Source organism: Scyliorhinus canicula, chromosome 4, assembly GCF_902713615.1.
Source record: "Scyliorhinus canicula chromosome 4, sScyCan1.1, whole genome shotgun sequence".
Lineage (NCBI taxonomy): Eukaryota > Metazoa > Chordata > Chondrichthyes > Carcharhiniformes > Scyliorhinidae > Scyliorhinus > Scyliorhinus canicula.
The window spans coordinates 44,725,178-44,741,102 of record NC_052149.1 but is presented as its reverse complement, the minus strand read 5'-3'; the positions used below and the strand labels follow the sequence as shown (position 1 = coordinate 44,741,102).

Below are 15,925 nucleotides of genomic sequence, written 5' to 3'. Positions count from 1 at the left end.
CCTAGAGGTGATACTGTGAGTCCTGTTTGCAATGTTAAAAGTTACAATTCTGGCTGCTATTTAATGAAGGATATGTTTCTACTTTTTGCTGTCAGGTAAGCAAGACAATTTGTAATTTAATAATGTTGTGGGTTTTTTGTTTAGTTGAATCTTTTAGTTACTCTTTACCCCTACTCTGCTTTCTTCTTTCAGCCAGCCAGCCAGCTACCATTCACCCCATGCTCTAACCTTATTCAGTAGTCTATTACATAACACCTTATCTTTATGGAAATCTTCGACATGTATCTACAGCATAACCTTAGTATGCTCACTCTGCTAACTCTTCAAAGAATTCAATGAGATTGATCAAGCAAAATTTTCCTTTTGAAATCTATATTGACAATTTATTATCAGATTTTTTGTTTCTAGATTTTAATAGGAAGAATACTAGAATCTCCACTGTCATCTATGTTAAGCTGCTCTGCAGTTCTCTGGACAAGATCTTCTACCCTTCTTAAACATAAATAATACTAGCTATCGGCTGGAGAGATAGAAGAAATATGCAAAGTAATTTGAAAATGAATAACCACCGTGGGATTTTATTACCCCAGAATTAGTTGACTGAAGACATCGATGAAAGTGATGAGAGTGTAGCTACTATGATGTGCATGAGACTCTTTTTTTCTAATTAAGGCCAACGGGAAGACTCTCGACTGGATCTGATAATTGGGAATTAACCCAGTAGCTCATTCAAGGTTTTACTACTCATTGACGATCCCTTCTCATCCACTCAATGCTCTTTGGTTCTTTGCCCAGGGACATTGGCTGCTCATTTGTTTAAGGCCTTACTAGCCCCATCTTCAGCTGGCAGCCTGCCAGTGACCATTCTTTTTTGGTCACTTGCACACTGGCATAAATGCTGTTAATAAAATTCAGAGTACACTACTGTGCAACGCCACAAGAAATCAGCTAGCACGATGAAGCTTCTATTTCTCTCCAAACTTTTCAATAGTTAAGAAACTTAGCCCACTCTTTCAGATATTAGACCTCTGCTGCACACAGCAGTATTTAACGTAAATATTGAGATTAATATGAGTTTTTGCCTTTCAATGAATAATTTATCATGATTAATCTATTTCTTAATTGCTGAAAGAAAGGCTGAATGGTCGCCTGGTGCTAAACAACTCTTTTTTTTATTAAAAAATTTTTAAAATTTTTTTTTAAAAAAAAGAGTACCCAATTATTTTTTCCAATTAAGGGGCAATTTAGCGTGGCCAATTCACCTAACCTGCACATCTTTGGGTTGTGGGGGCGAAACCCACGCAGACACGGGGAGGTGCTAAACAACTCTGCCATGTTCATCCAAACTTATGTGAAGTTTGAACCCCATGTTTCTTCCAGCATCTTTTGCAAAAGCACAGCTAAGATTGAGATACCATGAGGTCAGGAATCACATTGTATTGGCACAGCACCACAATCTTCATCCACAATTTCTCAATTTCATAAATTCTGCTGTAGCTTTATAAATATGATTGTTGGTTTTAATAGTAGTTATCAGTTGATAAAGGAGTATCATCAAGTGTCTTTAAAAAGATCGGAGAGGGACCAGAACTTGAAATGTAAAAATGTTAATTAACATTGGTCTGGATCCATAAGCAACCTATAAAAACACACATACAAAGTATATGGATATCTTACACTTGACAGAAATGCTTGCCTTTGGCATGAATAGTTTTGATTTAAATATTAATAAGAAGCATAATTTTGAAAATGTTAAATGGGCCTTTATGAGAAACAATTCGGAAATATCCATCTCCAGTTTCCGAAGACTCCACCACTCAGGAAAGATCACTGAGATTTAGTTCAGGCGGATTGTCAGATAGCCCTTCCAAGTCCACGCTGACATCTTCATCAGAATAATTTATTCTTGGTATTCTCTTACTGTCCTCTATGCATAAGGCAGAGCTGGACCTGCAACCTGCAATGGAACAAAATATTACTTTTTGAGTTACCCATCATTACTTTAAGATGGAATACTATTTGAAGGGGCAGTTTGAATAAGTTCGTGTTGCAGCATCCCACTTGGCAACTTAAACGGAGAAAATTCCATTCCAGCTTCAGGCAAATAAAAAAACTCAGCAATTCATTAGTCTGCAGGTGACAGGTTTTCACTGATTCCTCCATCTGCCACCCTAGATGGACCCAATCTCATCCAGTTTATAAAATTATCATAATCCTATTGGTTACATGAAATATAAACAGCTGAGAAATCATGGACCATTTATTGCTTTTCAAGTTTATCATAGTGTAATGACAAATAACTTGAATTGAATTAATAAAGGAAAGGGAAATAAACTAAATGAAACAATTAAATCACAATTACACTGCTGGTATTTATAAAAAACTATATTCATGAGATGCTTCCATCATGGGCTGTGATGGGGCATCATGGTAGTACAGTCGTTAGCACAGTGGTTATCCAGGATGTTCAAGCAAGAGTTCCACAATCATAATGCTGTTGAATGTTAATTAATTCAAGAGTGATCAATAACCATAATTCCTAATCAATGTGATCATTAACCATAATTCCTAATCAATGTGATCATCAACCATAATTCCTAATCAATGTAAGATTTGAACTGAACTATTTACTGAGAGAACTCTAAAAGCATCATCTGTCCCACTGCATGAACAATATTTGGTCCATGCATTCTTTGAAACAGGAAATTGCTGATGGTTGTAATTATCCTTCCCTATCTCCTAAACCATTCTGCCCATTTACATGTGATGATGTAGGAAGTAATTATCATTTTCTGCCTTTGCCATTGGTTATTTGACTCATCCAATTAATTTGAATATAGCAGAATCCACTCTCCGCTACCACCCTTCATTGGCTTCTTCCCCAACACATCAATTTCAAAATCCAGGTCCTCATTTTCATAGCCTTGTTCTTCTCTTCTACAATCTCCCTGAACCCTATATTTGCACACACTCCTGTGTACTCTTTCCAATTCTGCTCTTCCCTTCACAAATCGCTTCAGATGTCACAACTTTGCATTTAGAAAGTATTTTTCCTTTGAACTTCTGCAACCTGACTGTTCTCTCCCTCTTTCAAAACATTCCTCAAAATTTACCCTTTTGATCGTGCCTCAGGTCATCACACTTTCCTCGCAATTATTCAATGTTGGATTGCTTTCACTTCCAAAGTACTTTAGGATGTTTGATTACAGTTTGCATCAGTGCCTTCACACAAGTTTGGGCCTGAACCTCCTTGGAATTGCAATCGGTGTCAGCAATCAATGGTAACCAACACTCCAAAATGCAAAATAAACTCAAGGTCAAAAACTCCTAACAGGTCCCCCTACCACTCAGAGGCACAATGTGGAGAGGCAGACCTCCACCCCAACAAGACTCACCTACAAGCAGTGAGGTGAAAGCTAACATATCGGCCTCCGCACCCGCCTGCAACTCTAGCTGGCCTGACATCCCGAATATGGCTTCGAGGGGATTGTGCTCCACATCCACATGTAGAACCCCTGAAATACCGGACCTGGTCCTCCAAAACATTTTCAGCTTTGGGCAGGAAACATGCACATAGTCCACAGGGCCTCTCCCACATTGCTCACAAAAATCCTCCACCCCTTTGAACAGTTGCCTCATCCATAGACTTGAGGTGCATCCTAGACACTACCTTCAGCTGTATCAGCCCCAGCCTCCCACACAAAGTCGAGGCATTTACCCTCCGCAGCACCTCACACCATCATCCCTCCTCCAGCACCACCCCCAACTCTTCCTCCCACTTCGCCTTAACCCCCTCCACGGACACCCTATCCTCCTCCAAAAGCTGAGACGATCTCTCCAACTAACCCCCGCTCCCACAGCACCGCCTCCAGCTACAAGGCAGGCGCTATCAGGAAGACCTTCCCCGCAATGTCCAGTACCTGCATACACCTGAAACATTGCCCTGTGCCAGCCCAAACTTCTCGACCAGCTCCTCCAGACTCGTAAATCGTCCTCCCACTTCATTTCCTTGATATCCCCTTTCTTCCCATCCCTGGAACCTGGCATCCATCCTCCCTGGCTCAAACCCATTATTCCCCCTAATTGAAGAGAGTTGGAGTTTAAGAGGCCGCACACTATTGTACTAGCTGCTGTAAACCAGGTAAATTTAAAGATCCAGTGAAATTGTCAAGCCAGTGAAGTTAGTGTCTCTTGCCAAGTCCTTGAACATTTTCGAGGCTGTAATTGATAGATTTTCAATCCGTTGGGGAATTAAACGTTACGGAGATAAGGCAGGAAAGTGCACTTAGTGAGTGTTAGATCAGCCGTGATCTTATTAAATGGTGAGCAGGCTCAAAGGGCTGAATGGCCTACCCCTGTTCCTATTTCTGGGTCTTACACGTCGCAGGATTCCTAGCCTCTGACCTGCTCTTGTAGCTATAGTATTTATATGGCTAGTCCAGTTCATTTTCTGGTCAATGGTAACCTCCAGGATGTTAATAGTGGTGTTATGATATTGATAGACCTTATAGACCAAATGGCCTCCTTCTCTGTACATTTCTATGATTTGTAGGATTTGTTATTTTTAATGTTACTACATTTAAATACCGTTTGCTATTGTTACGTCTGCGTGGTGTCTCATGTTTGTGAAATTCTCCACAGCCTCTGCTGGTATTATTTTGTCTTTTCCTTTCTGCCCCTCTTCTATGCTGCAAGCTGGTAAAACAGTTGCACTGAATTTACAGCATAGAAACAGGCAATTTGGCCCAACAGGTTTATGTTCCATATGAGCCTCTTCACCTGCGGGGCTTTACCGGCCCATATAAAACGCGAGATCACCGCATTCATCATCCTAAAAAATGCCGTAGGGATGAAAATTTGAAGTGGGGAGAGTGGACACCCTTATCTCGCCACCCGCCACAAGCAGAATATTGAAATGAAATGAAATGAAATATTCTAATATTCCGATCAAACCTGGTTTGTCCTAACATTTGCCACTGGTGCCTGTTATAGCAACCGGACCCAATCCCTGCCCAAACCCAAACCTTCCCAGGACCTCCCACAGATATTTCCACTCCATTCAATCAAAAGCCTTTTCTGCATCCATGGCCACGACCACGTCGACCTTGCGCCCCTCCGCAGGCATCATTATTGCGTTAAGGAGCCGCCTAATTTGGACGCCACGTGTCGTCCCTCAACAAATCCCATCTCGTCCTCCACTATTACCCCCGGAACACAATCCTCTATACGTGTGGCCAAGATCTTTTCCAGCAATTTTGCATCCACGTTTAGCAGGGAGATTGGCCGATATGACCCACAGCTCTCCAGATCCTTATCTCATTTCAAAATGAGAGCCGAGGGAGGCCACTCAGCCCTTTGAGTCTGCTCCGTCATTCATTGAGCTCCTTGACTCATTAAAAGCCTTTACCAGAAGCCGCCCCAACAGCCTGGAAAACCTTTTATCGAACTCAACCGGGCATCCGTCTGGTCCTGGGGCTTTGCCTGATTGCATCGCCCCCAACCTGTCTATAATCTCCCCAAGCCTGATTTGGCTCCCAAACCGTCCACCATCTCCTCATCTATGCTCGGGAACTCCAGCTCTCCCCCCCCCCCCCCCCCCCCCCCCCCCAGCAATCCCCAGCTGGGGGTTCAGATTTATACAATTTACTGTAAAACTCCCAAAACACATCATTCACCCCTCCTCGATCCAGAATCACCTTCCCCCATGAATCCCTCACTTTCCCTATCTCTCTCGCCGCCTCCTGTTTCCTCAACTGGTGCACCAGCATCCTGCTAGCATTATCCCCATACTTATAAAGCACCCTCCTTACCCTCCTCAGCTGCCCCACTACCTTACCTGTGGACAGGAGCCCAAATTCCAGCTGCAGTCTGTGATGCTCTTTCAAAAGCCCGTCATCTGGGCAGCAGGGTAGCATGGTGGTTAGCATAAATGCTTCACAGCTCCAGGGTCCCAGGTTCGATTCCCGGCTGGGTCACTGTCTGTGTGGAGTCTGCACGTCCTCCCCCTGTGTGCGTGGGTTTCCTCCGGGTGCTCCGGTTTCCTCCCACAGTCCAAAGATGTGCGGGTTAGGTGGATTGGCCATGCTAAATTGCCCGTAGTGTCCTAATAAAAGTAAGGTTGGGGGGGGTTGTTGGGTTATGTGGATACGTGGGTTTGAGTAGGGTGATCTTGGCTCGGCACAACATTGAGGGCCAAAGGGCCTGTTCTGTGCTGTACTGTTCTATGTTCTATGTTCTATCTGGAGACTCCTCATCTCCTGTCCACCTGTAAAATTTTGCCTACCAGTCTGTCCAACCCGGTCTGCTCAGCCTTCGCCTGATGGACCCGAATTGAGATGAATTCCCCCTGATAACCTCCTTCAGAGCCTAACAAACTACCCCCGCCGAAACCTCACATGTATCATTGATCCGTATATATCCCCAAATGGCCTACCTTACCCGCTCACACGCCGCCTCCTCCGCTAGCAGCTCCACACCCAACCTCCATTGAGGGCTCTGGGCCTTTCCTTTGCTAACTTGCAAGTCCACTCAATGCAGGATGCGTTCTGACACCACTATTGTGGAATATTCAGCATCTACCACCTCAGCCAGCAGCCTATTGTCCATGTACCTTATGCACATGGGAGTAGAACGAGTATTCCTTATTCTTCTGCCTCTCAAATCTCTATGGATCGACTCCCCACCATGTGCTCCATGAATCCCAAGAGCTCCTTTGCCATAGCTAATACCTTCCCAGACCTAGAACTCAACTGATCCAACCATTGAAATCTCTCCCAATAATCAGTCGATGTGAATCTATGTCCAGGATCTTCCCCAGTACCCATCTCACAAATTCAACGTCATCCCAGTTCGGGGCATATATATTTTCAAAAACCACAGCCATTCCCTCCAGCTTCCCACTAACCATAACCTACCTACACCCAGTGTCTGCTTCTATATTCCCCACCTCTAATGCCACCCGCTTATTAACCAAGATCGCCAACCCCTCGTTTTAAAGTCTAGACATAGACATAGATTTACAGTGCAGAAGGAGGCCATTCGGCCATCGAGTCTGCACCGGCCCTTGGAAAGACAACCCTATTTAAGCCCACACCTCCACTCCATCCCAGTAACCCCACCTAACCTTTTGGGACATGAAGGGCAATTCAGGATCTAACCTGCACATCTTTGGACTGTGGGAAGAAACCGGAGCACCCGATGGAAATCCATGCAGGCATGGGGAGAACGTGCTGACTCCGCACAGACAGTGACCCAAGCTGGGAATTGAACCTAGGATCCTGAAGCTGCGAAGCCACTGTGTTAACCATTGTGCTACCCCGAATGGAACACGTGTCCAACCCATCCCTTTCTTAATTTAATCTGATCCTTCACCTTCAGATGAGTCTCCTGCAACATGGCCACGCCTGCCTTCAGTTGCCTCACGTGCACAAACACATGGGCACTTTTGACTGGCCCATTCAGACCCGTACATTCCATGTGACCAGCCTGCTCAGGGGCACTCCTCCCCATTACCCTGATGATCAACCATAGTCTCTCCTAGGCCAGTCTTCAGCCCATGTCCCGCACCTCCCCTGGCCCGCCCTCGATGAACCACCATCATCAACCCTCCTACACTTTGAAAGTTCCCTCCCCTTCAGCAGTATATCTTCCCCCCCCCCCCCCCCCCCCCCCACCAAACATTGATCTTCAATTCACCCACCCGCTTTGCTTCCGTGAACTAGCCCGCCAGCTAGCCTGGCAGCCCCCGCCCATGGCACCTAGCATCCTACCCCCCACTGATTCCCGTCCCCCTCCGCTCTTAGTGAAAACAGTCAAAACAAAGGCAAGATGTAAAAACAAACAAAACATCCCTCCCAAGGTCCGAACACCAAAACCCACCCATCATCCCTTAACAGAGAACTGTAAACCAACCTAACCCCAAAAGAAACAGAAAAATGAAACAAATGAAAGAAACCTGAACATCAAAAACCCAAAGTTTTTCACAGTAGAATATATGCACTCCAGTTCTCCTCCAAAGTTCAAGGTCCTCCTTCTCATGCCAGTCTATTCTCCTTCACAAAGTCCACTGCCTCCTCTGCCGAGCCAAAGGTCACCCATAGGCGAGCTGGATACAGCAGACCAAACTTAACACCCTTCTTGTACAGGGCCGACTTGACATTACTAAAGTTCGCCCTCTCTTCGCCAGCTCTACCTCCAGGTCCTGGCACACTCTAATCTCGACGCCTTCCTAGGTGTATCGCTTCGTCTGCCTGGCCAACCGTATCCAGGAACTGATGAAATCGTACCACCATCGCCTTCACCGGCTCGCCCCACTGGGGCTTGTGCATCAACGCCCTGTGGGCTTGATCCACCTTCAAAGGCACCTTCCCCGAGCAGTTTCTCCAGCATCTTCCCAACATAAGCACCCGCATTCGTTCCTTCGCTCCCCTCCGGCAAATCCACGATCCGGATGTTCTGCCTACGAGAACAGTTCTCCAAGTCCTCCAGCAGCCACTTCTGCTCGTCTCGCATCAGTCCCATCTCTGCTGCCATCGAGGTGGACTGTTCCTCATTTCCCCCACTAGTTACTCCAACTTCTGCATCACCTGTCCCTGGGCTGCCAGTCTCGTCTCCACACGGTCAACCACCGCCTTGATCGAGTCCACCGCCTGGGCCGGGTCCTCCAAATTTGCCTTCCACTGATGGGTGAACCGCTCATTCAAGAAGCTCACCAACTGCTCCATCGACCACTGGGCCGGTAGGGTCGCTTCCTGCCCCTGCGCCATCTCCGCGTGTGTTTCCCGCTCCTCACTCGCCTCAACCAACTGTTTTGCTTTTTTCCGGGCACTTCTGGTCCGCAGCTCCATAAATTAGAGGTCACTCTCTTCTGCTCTCACTCCTACACCTTTTACTCCACAATTCCTGCTATAAACCAGTGTAAAGGCCACAAAAAAAACCAAGAATGGGAGCTGCCAAATACGCGACCGCTCACTCCATGGCCGCCACCGGAGGTCCTAACTGCATCTAAGTTAATCACCTCAATTACTCCTTGTGGTGAAGAGTTCCACGTTCGAAATACGGAGTTTCTCCCGAATTCCCAATTGGTTTTGTTAGTAACTTTATGGACCAATATCGGTCTTGCCCGCAAGTTGAAACAGCTTTTCTTCATGGACCTTTTCAAACCGTTTCATAATCTTAAAGATCTCTAGAAGATCACCCCCTCTCGCCCAAGCCTTTCAGATAGGTATAGAATGTCAATTAAGGAGAATGGGATTTAAGCAAATCATGGTCTGCCATTGCAGCAACTGGTTTGTTCAACCAGCATTTACAACTATCCGATTTCCAGACTTTACCTTTTTTATTTGGTGGATCAAAATCCAGATCCTGCAACGAAGAAAAGTCGTCATCTGAGCTTATGTCTACAAGACTGAGAGTGGAACTTAGATTGGAGTCAGAATCTTCACTGAGTGACTGGGTCTTGGGTTGTTTCTTTCGGTATTGTTTCCTCGTATCTGAAATGATGAGAAAAATCAGATAATGCCGTACTTAAACGAAAATGTTTCAAAACTACTTGGCATCTTCACTTTTAAAGCAAAAATAATGCTGCTATACCTACAAAAAAAAAAATTCTGGCAGGGGTGTCCTCCCTTTGGGACCAACTGACTCCCATCTAATAGGAATGTTAGGAAACAATATGTAACTAAGCTTAATTTATACTTGAACTTGGGTATTCAGAAAGGTGAAATTTGATTCTAGTTTCATTTTTATTTTTTTTAAAATTTAGAGTACCCAATTAATTTTTTCCAATTAAGGGGCAATTTAGCATGGCCAATTCACTTACCCTGCACACCTTTGGGTTATGGGGGCAAAACCCACGGGAGAATGTGCAAACTCCCCACGGACAGTGACCCAAGCCGGGAATTGAACCTGGGACCCTGGCACTGTGTTATTTGAACCTGGGACCCTGGCACTGTGCTATTCTCCCAGTGTCTCAGTGTTTCACCCCCACAACCCAAAGATGTGCAGGATAGGTGGCTTGGCCACACTAAATTGCCCCTTAATTGGGGAAAAAAAAATAATTGGGTACTTTAATCCTCCCCCTAATCGCCTTATTGGCCAACAACCCACATCCAATCTCCACTGCAGCCGCTGACAAACCCCCTTCTCCATACACAGGATAAGATGCAGCACGTGGTCCGACACCACAATCACTGAATACTCCATTCCAAAGACCCCCGCCAACAACATCTTGTGCATGACAAAAGAAAAAGATCCGGGAATGCACCTGCTTAACATGCGCGAAAACAAAAATTCCTTTACCCTCAGCCTACCAAACCACCACAGATCCACAGCCTCAATCCATTCCATCAACCCCAACAGTTCTTTTGCCATCACTGACAGCCTCAAGGACATGGGACACGACCGATACATCCTTCCCAAGGTCAGAGACTGTATTGAAATCCACCCCCCATAATCAACCCTTTTCATGAAATCTACATCAACCCAATTGAGGGCATAGACATTTCACCAACATCACAGGCACCCCTCCAACTTCCCACTAACCTTCACACACATACCCTCTGGATCCTCCACTATACTGCTAGCTGAAAAAGCCACATTTTTACTAATCACCACCGCAATACCCCTCTTCTTCATATCTAACCCCGAATGAAATACCTACCTCACCCACCTTTTCCTCCGTTTAGTCTCGCAACCCTCAGTTCTGTCACTTGCATAAACACCACATCTGCCTTTAAACTTTTTAAGTGACGAAAACATGAGACCACTTGATCCGCCCATTCAGTCCCCAAACATTCCAGACCAGTCTGGTTGGAGGGCTCCATGCCCCTACCCCACCCTGATCAGCTATGTTCACTTTTCAATGGACTTCCCCAGACCCCAGTCCAGCCCACATCCCAGGCCTCCGCATCCCCAACACAAAATTCCACCTCCTCCAAGCCACTAACAAAGAAAACTAGCACCACCAACCCCCCCCCACTTCTCCTTCTTCCATAACTTTCCCCCCCACCTCACTTCCGTTAACTAGCTTCCCTGCTAACAAGATGGCCCCCATCCGAGGCAACCGACCCCCCATTTCAAAGTGACCTCTACCCCCCCCTTGCCCCACTCAATCCCTGTGCCGAACCAAGCTCTGCCCCCCTCCCCTTCGCTCCCACGTTGCCCACCAAATCCACACATTTTATATTACAAACCGCAGTGCCCCCAAAACGGGGAGGCAAAAAAGGTTTAAACAAAACTCTACATGAATGCAATTAATTTTACAGCATGATAGCAAAAACCAAAACCAATCAAACAACCCCACGCAAAAACATCCAATTCTCTTCCCGGAGTCCAACACCTCCAGTCCATTAAACAGATGAACCTAACCAAAATCTAATGTCCTCAAGCATCCCCCAATTATGATCCCTCAAAAAGCTGCTAGATTCCTCTGGCTTGTCGAAATAAAGCTCCTGTCCCCCATGTGTGACCCACAGATGAGCCGGGTACAGCACCTTGTTCCTGTAGAGGGCCTCCTTGACCTTGATTAAACCTAACGCTCCATGTCCTGGACAGTGACCCAGAGCCAGGATTGAACCACAGCAACATAAAGTGCAATATTCATACCAAGAGGACTTGCGTGGTGCAGTAAGAGAAAAGATGAAGGATGGACCCGTGACACAGTTGCCCGCTGCATGGACAACAGAGCAGTTGGTGGCATTCCTGAATTCTGAGTTCAAGCAGCAAAGGACGGCAGCATCAGAAGATCTGGTCATGGTGCCACAGCCGATTCGGGCTGCCTTGGAGAGAGTAGAGCAGAAACTGGAGGCGCAGAATGCGTCAGTCCAGAAGGTGGAGGAAGTGGTGTCTGATCATGAGGATTGTTTATCCTATTTGGAATCTGAAATGCTGGTGACGTAGAGGATCAGAAAAAGTTGAGGGAGAAGGTCGATGACCTGGAGAATCATTCGAGGAGGTGGAATCCGAGGATCGTGGGGCTGCCTGAAGGGATCTAGGGAACACAGGCCATGAGTATGTGGCCAAGATGTTTGAGTACAGATGGGGAGAGGGGTCTTTAAATGCCCTTCTGAAGTGGAACGGGCACACAGGTCGTTGCGACCATCGTGAGGCTGCATTAGTACCTGTGTAAGGAGAAGATTCTGAATTGGCAAAGGAGACACGGGAGTGCACCTGGGAAGGCCATGTGGTGCGTATTTACCAGGACATGGAGGATTGGGTTTAATCAAGGTCAAGGAACAGGAACAAGGTGTTGTACCCGGCACATCTGTGGGTCACACATGGGGGACAGGAGCTTTATTTCAGTACCTCAGCGCCGTGAGGCAGCAGTATTAACCACTGTGCCACCCCCACAGGTACAGAATCTTGATTGGATAGATTAAAATATGGAGCTGCAGCACCGATGATGGATTTGGGAGATGACATGCTCAAGGTCTTTGGAGAACAAAAGGAAATTTGAAGGAGAGATGGTAGTTTTCCAGTACATCAATTAAAAGCATGTTTCTGATGCTATTATCCTTGGCGTGGGCAGGACGGTAGCACAGTGGTTAGCGCTGTTGCTTCACAGCTCCAGGGTCCCAGGTTCGATTCCTGGCTTGGGCCACTTTCTATGCGGAGTCTGCATGTTCTCCCTGTGTCTGTGTGGATTTCCTACGGGTACTCCGGTTTCCTCCCACAAGTCCCGAATGACGAGCTATAAAGTAATTTGGACTTTCTGAATTCTCCCTTTTGTACCCGAGCAGGTGCTGGAATGTGGCGACTAGGGCCTTTTCATAGTAACTTCATTGCAATGTTAATGTAAGCCTACTTGTGACAATAAAGATTTTTATTATAAAGAAAAGGAAGAAGACAATTTCTGAGGGCTAAGTAATAAGACCCCATCGGGGTAGTTACAATGAATGGAGAGACCTGGTTATAATGTAAGCTAGGTTTTCTTATACATTAAGCAGCAGCTTGCACAAACCTGGTTTTGATGGTGTACTGGTCTGATTGTCAGCCAAACACATGTTTCTCAGTTGTTCCTTCAAACCAGCAACTGTGGATCTAGAAAGAATTTCAGCTCCCAGAATTAGCAATGAATTATGCAAGGTATTATAGTTGCAATAGTACATTGTCCTTACATAATAACAATTAGGGCAGAATCATATTTTACCAATCTACTGTCAATAACATTTGTGGTTTCATTAATATTCAACTCTTCAGTGACTATCCTACAAAGATTACAGAATTTCTTGGGCAGATGGAAGTGACCACAATTTAAATACAATAATTTCAATAATATGAACTTGGAGTTCATACGGTAAACCTGTTTGTGCTCTGCTACAGCAACCTATGAATTTATTTAGATCACGGGGTAAAACTACATTGCTGAAAGGCCAATGTGGATCAAGGGGTAAACCCTCCAGTCATTAAATCACACTTGGCACAAAGTAAGATGATTGTGCTTATTGGACGTCATTTATTTCAGCCCCAGGACATCATTACAGGATTTCCTCAGGGTAGTGTCCGAGGCTCAATCATCTTAAGTTGCTTCATTCATGACATTCCATTCCTTTGATCATAAAATCAGGTGGAGTTGCCTGCTGATGATTGCAATGTCCAATGCCATTTCCAATATCTCAGATAATGATCCAGTCTGTACTCCTATGTAGGAGATGAGACAACATTCCAGCTTGAACTAACAAGTAGCAAGCAACATAGAAGTCAACACCATACAAGTGCCAGAAAATTGTCATTTCTAACAAGAGAATGAAACCATCTCCCTATGACGTTCTGTGATATGACCATCCCCAATTTCTGGGATCGCAAATTAAATTGTTTCAATCATAGCTACTGGAACAGGTCAGAGGATGGATATTCTGCAGCAAGTAGTTCATTTCCTGACTTCCCAAAACCTCTTGATGACTGTGATGAATACTTTCCACTTGCCCTGAAAGGTGCAACGATACTCAAGAAACTCAACATCATCCATGATAAACTTGACTACTTGTTCAACACTTAATCTTGACCATCAATCACCTCAATTACTAAAGGACCTTTGTTGCACAAGCTACAGGATGCACTGCAGCTTTTCATTTGCACCTCTACCACCTAAAACATCAACAAGAAAAGTGCATTAGGATGACATCACCTCCAATTCAGGTACTACCCTGACTTGGACATATATCACCTTTCCTTCATTGTCGCAGAACATTGCCTGAGCACCTTCACTGCATGGTTCAAAAAGGTACCCCCACCACAACCTTCCCGAGGGAAACTAGAAATGCACGATAAATAAAACCATAGAAAAGTTACGGCACAGAAAGAGGGCATTCAGCCTATCATGTCTGCGCTGGCCAAAGAGAAAAAAATAGAAACTAGCTGCTCATTTTAATCCCACTTTCCAGCTCCTAGCCCATAGCCTTGTAGGTTACAGCACTTCAGATGCAGAGCCAAGTACCTTTTAAATGAGTTGAGCATTTCAGCCTCAACCACCAATTTCGGCAGTGAATTCCAGATGGGTGAAAAATATTTTTCTCATGACCCCTCTAATCCTTCTACCAATCACCTTAAATCTATGGCCCTTGTAATGATTTCTCAGCTAGGAGAAAGAGGTCTTTCCTGTCTACCCCATTTTGCAACTCAATTAAGTCACCCCTAGGTTCTAAGTAAAAATAGGTTATGACCATACAACTACGAAAGGATAACAGTTCAGGTCACACACTCTCATGTTACGAGATTATGTTACAGTATGGCTCATGGAAAGCCTAACAGAAGCAAGTCAGACAAAGCAAATTAATGTGGCCAATTAACCAACCCTGCACATTTTGTTGGGTTGTGGGGGTGAGGGCCACGCACTCATGGGGAGAATGTGCAAACTCCATACGGACTGTGACCCGGGGACAGGATTGAACCCGGGTACGCGGCGCCGTAAGGCAGCAGTGCTAACCACTGCACCACCATGCCGCCCGAGCCTCACTGTTTTCTGTATGTATATTTGGGTCGAGTACTGTCTGAGAGTGGGGGACGGGGGAGGGAAAAGTAGGGGTAGTTTGCTCAAGATGACTGCAGATTTTTCTTTGTTTAATCTAGTTAGTGGGTTTCGCTGCCATCTTTGGCAGGAAATGGGCTTCATCAAGGAGGTGAGACCCTGCTGAGTTCCAGTTCCCCGTGCCACGTGTATCAACCCCACCACCACGGTCACCCCCTCCTCACCAGGCCTGTGGTCTAATCATGCATCTTGCCTTGTATCTTGAAGGGCCTGCCGGTGATGGGGTGGGCCCTTCTGGTGTCCCTGACGCCCAGCCACAGCCCCCGGAGCCAAGCAGCGAGACCAACACAGAGTTGATTCATAGAACATAGAACATAGAACAGTACAGCACAGAACAGGCCCTTCGGCCCTCGATGTTGTGCCAAGCAATGATCACCCCACTTAAACCCACGTAACCCGTATACCCGTAACCCAACAATCCCCCCATTAACCTTACACTATGGGCAATTTAGCATGGCCAATCCACCTAACCCGCACATCTTTGGACTGTGGGAGGAAACCGGAGCACCCGGAGGAAACCCACGCACACACGGGGAGGACGTGCAGACTCCACACAGACAGTGACCCAGCCGGGAATCGAACCTGGGACCCTGGAGCTGTGAAGCATTGATGCTAACCACCATGCTACCGTGAGGCCTCATATGCCCAAAACTCAGGACACCCTGGAGCTCCAGTCCTTTGTTTTTTTGTAAAATATTTTATTAAGGCATTTGTGATTTTATAACAGTAACAGTAAACCATATACAAACAACTATAAACATGGTGAAAAGATCCTCTACCTCCCTCACAGATCCCACCTTCCTAAAACAGTAATCAAGACTAACCCCTCCCCCTCTCTGCTGACAATTAATTTTCTCTGAAGAAGTCGACAAACACTTGCCACTTCCGGTTGAATCCTAG

At 45.7% G+C, this 15,925-nt stretch overlaps 1 protein-coding gene across 3 annotated transcripts in view; it reads right to left on the bottom strand.

Annotated features, from left to right (window-relative positions):
- Positions 1-1,494: 1,494 nt before the first annotated feature.
- The window catches only part of LOC119964530 (myosin heavy chain, clone 203-like), a 46,219-nt gene continuing 31,788 nt past the window's right edge, over positions 1,495-15,925 (bottom strand). For all 3 annotated transcript variants that reach the window (XM_038794142.1, XM_038794143.1, XM_038794144.1), the window contains exons 10-12: positions 12,959-13,038; positions 9,333-9,491; positions 1,495-1,957 (exon numbers count right to left, since the gene is read on the bottom strand). In XM_038794142.1, the coding sequence (XP_038650070.1) occupies positions 1,818-1,957; positions 9,333-9,491; positions 12,959-13,038 (379 nt within the window). In that variant the 3' untranslated portion in view covers positions 1,495-1,817. The remainder of the gene's footprint in view (positions 1,958-9,332; positions 9,492-12,958; positions 13,039-15,925) is intronic.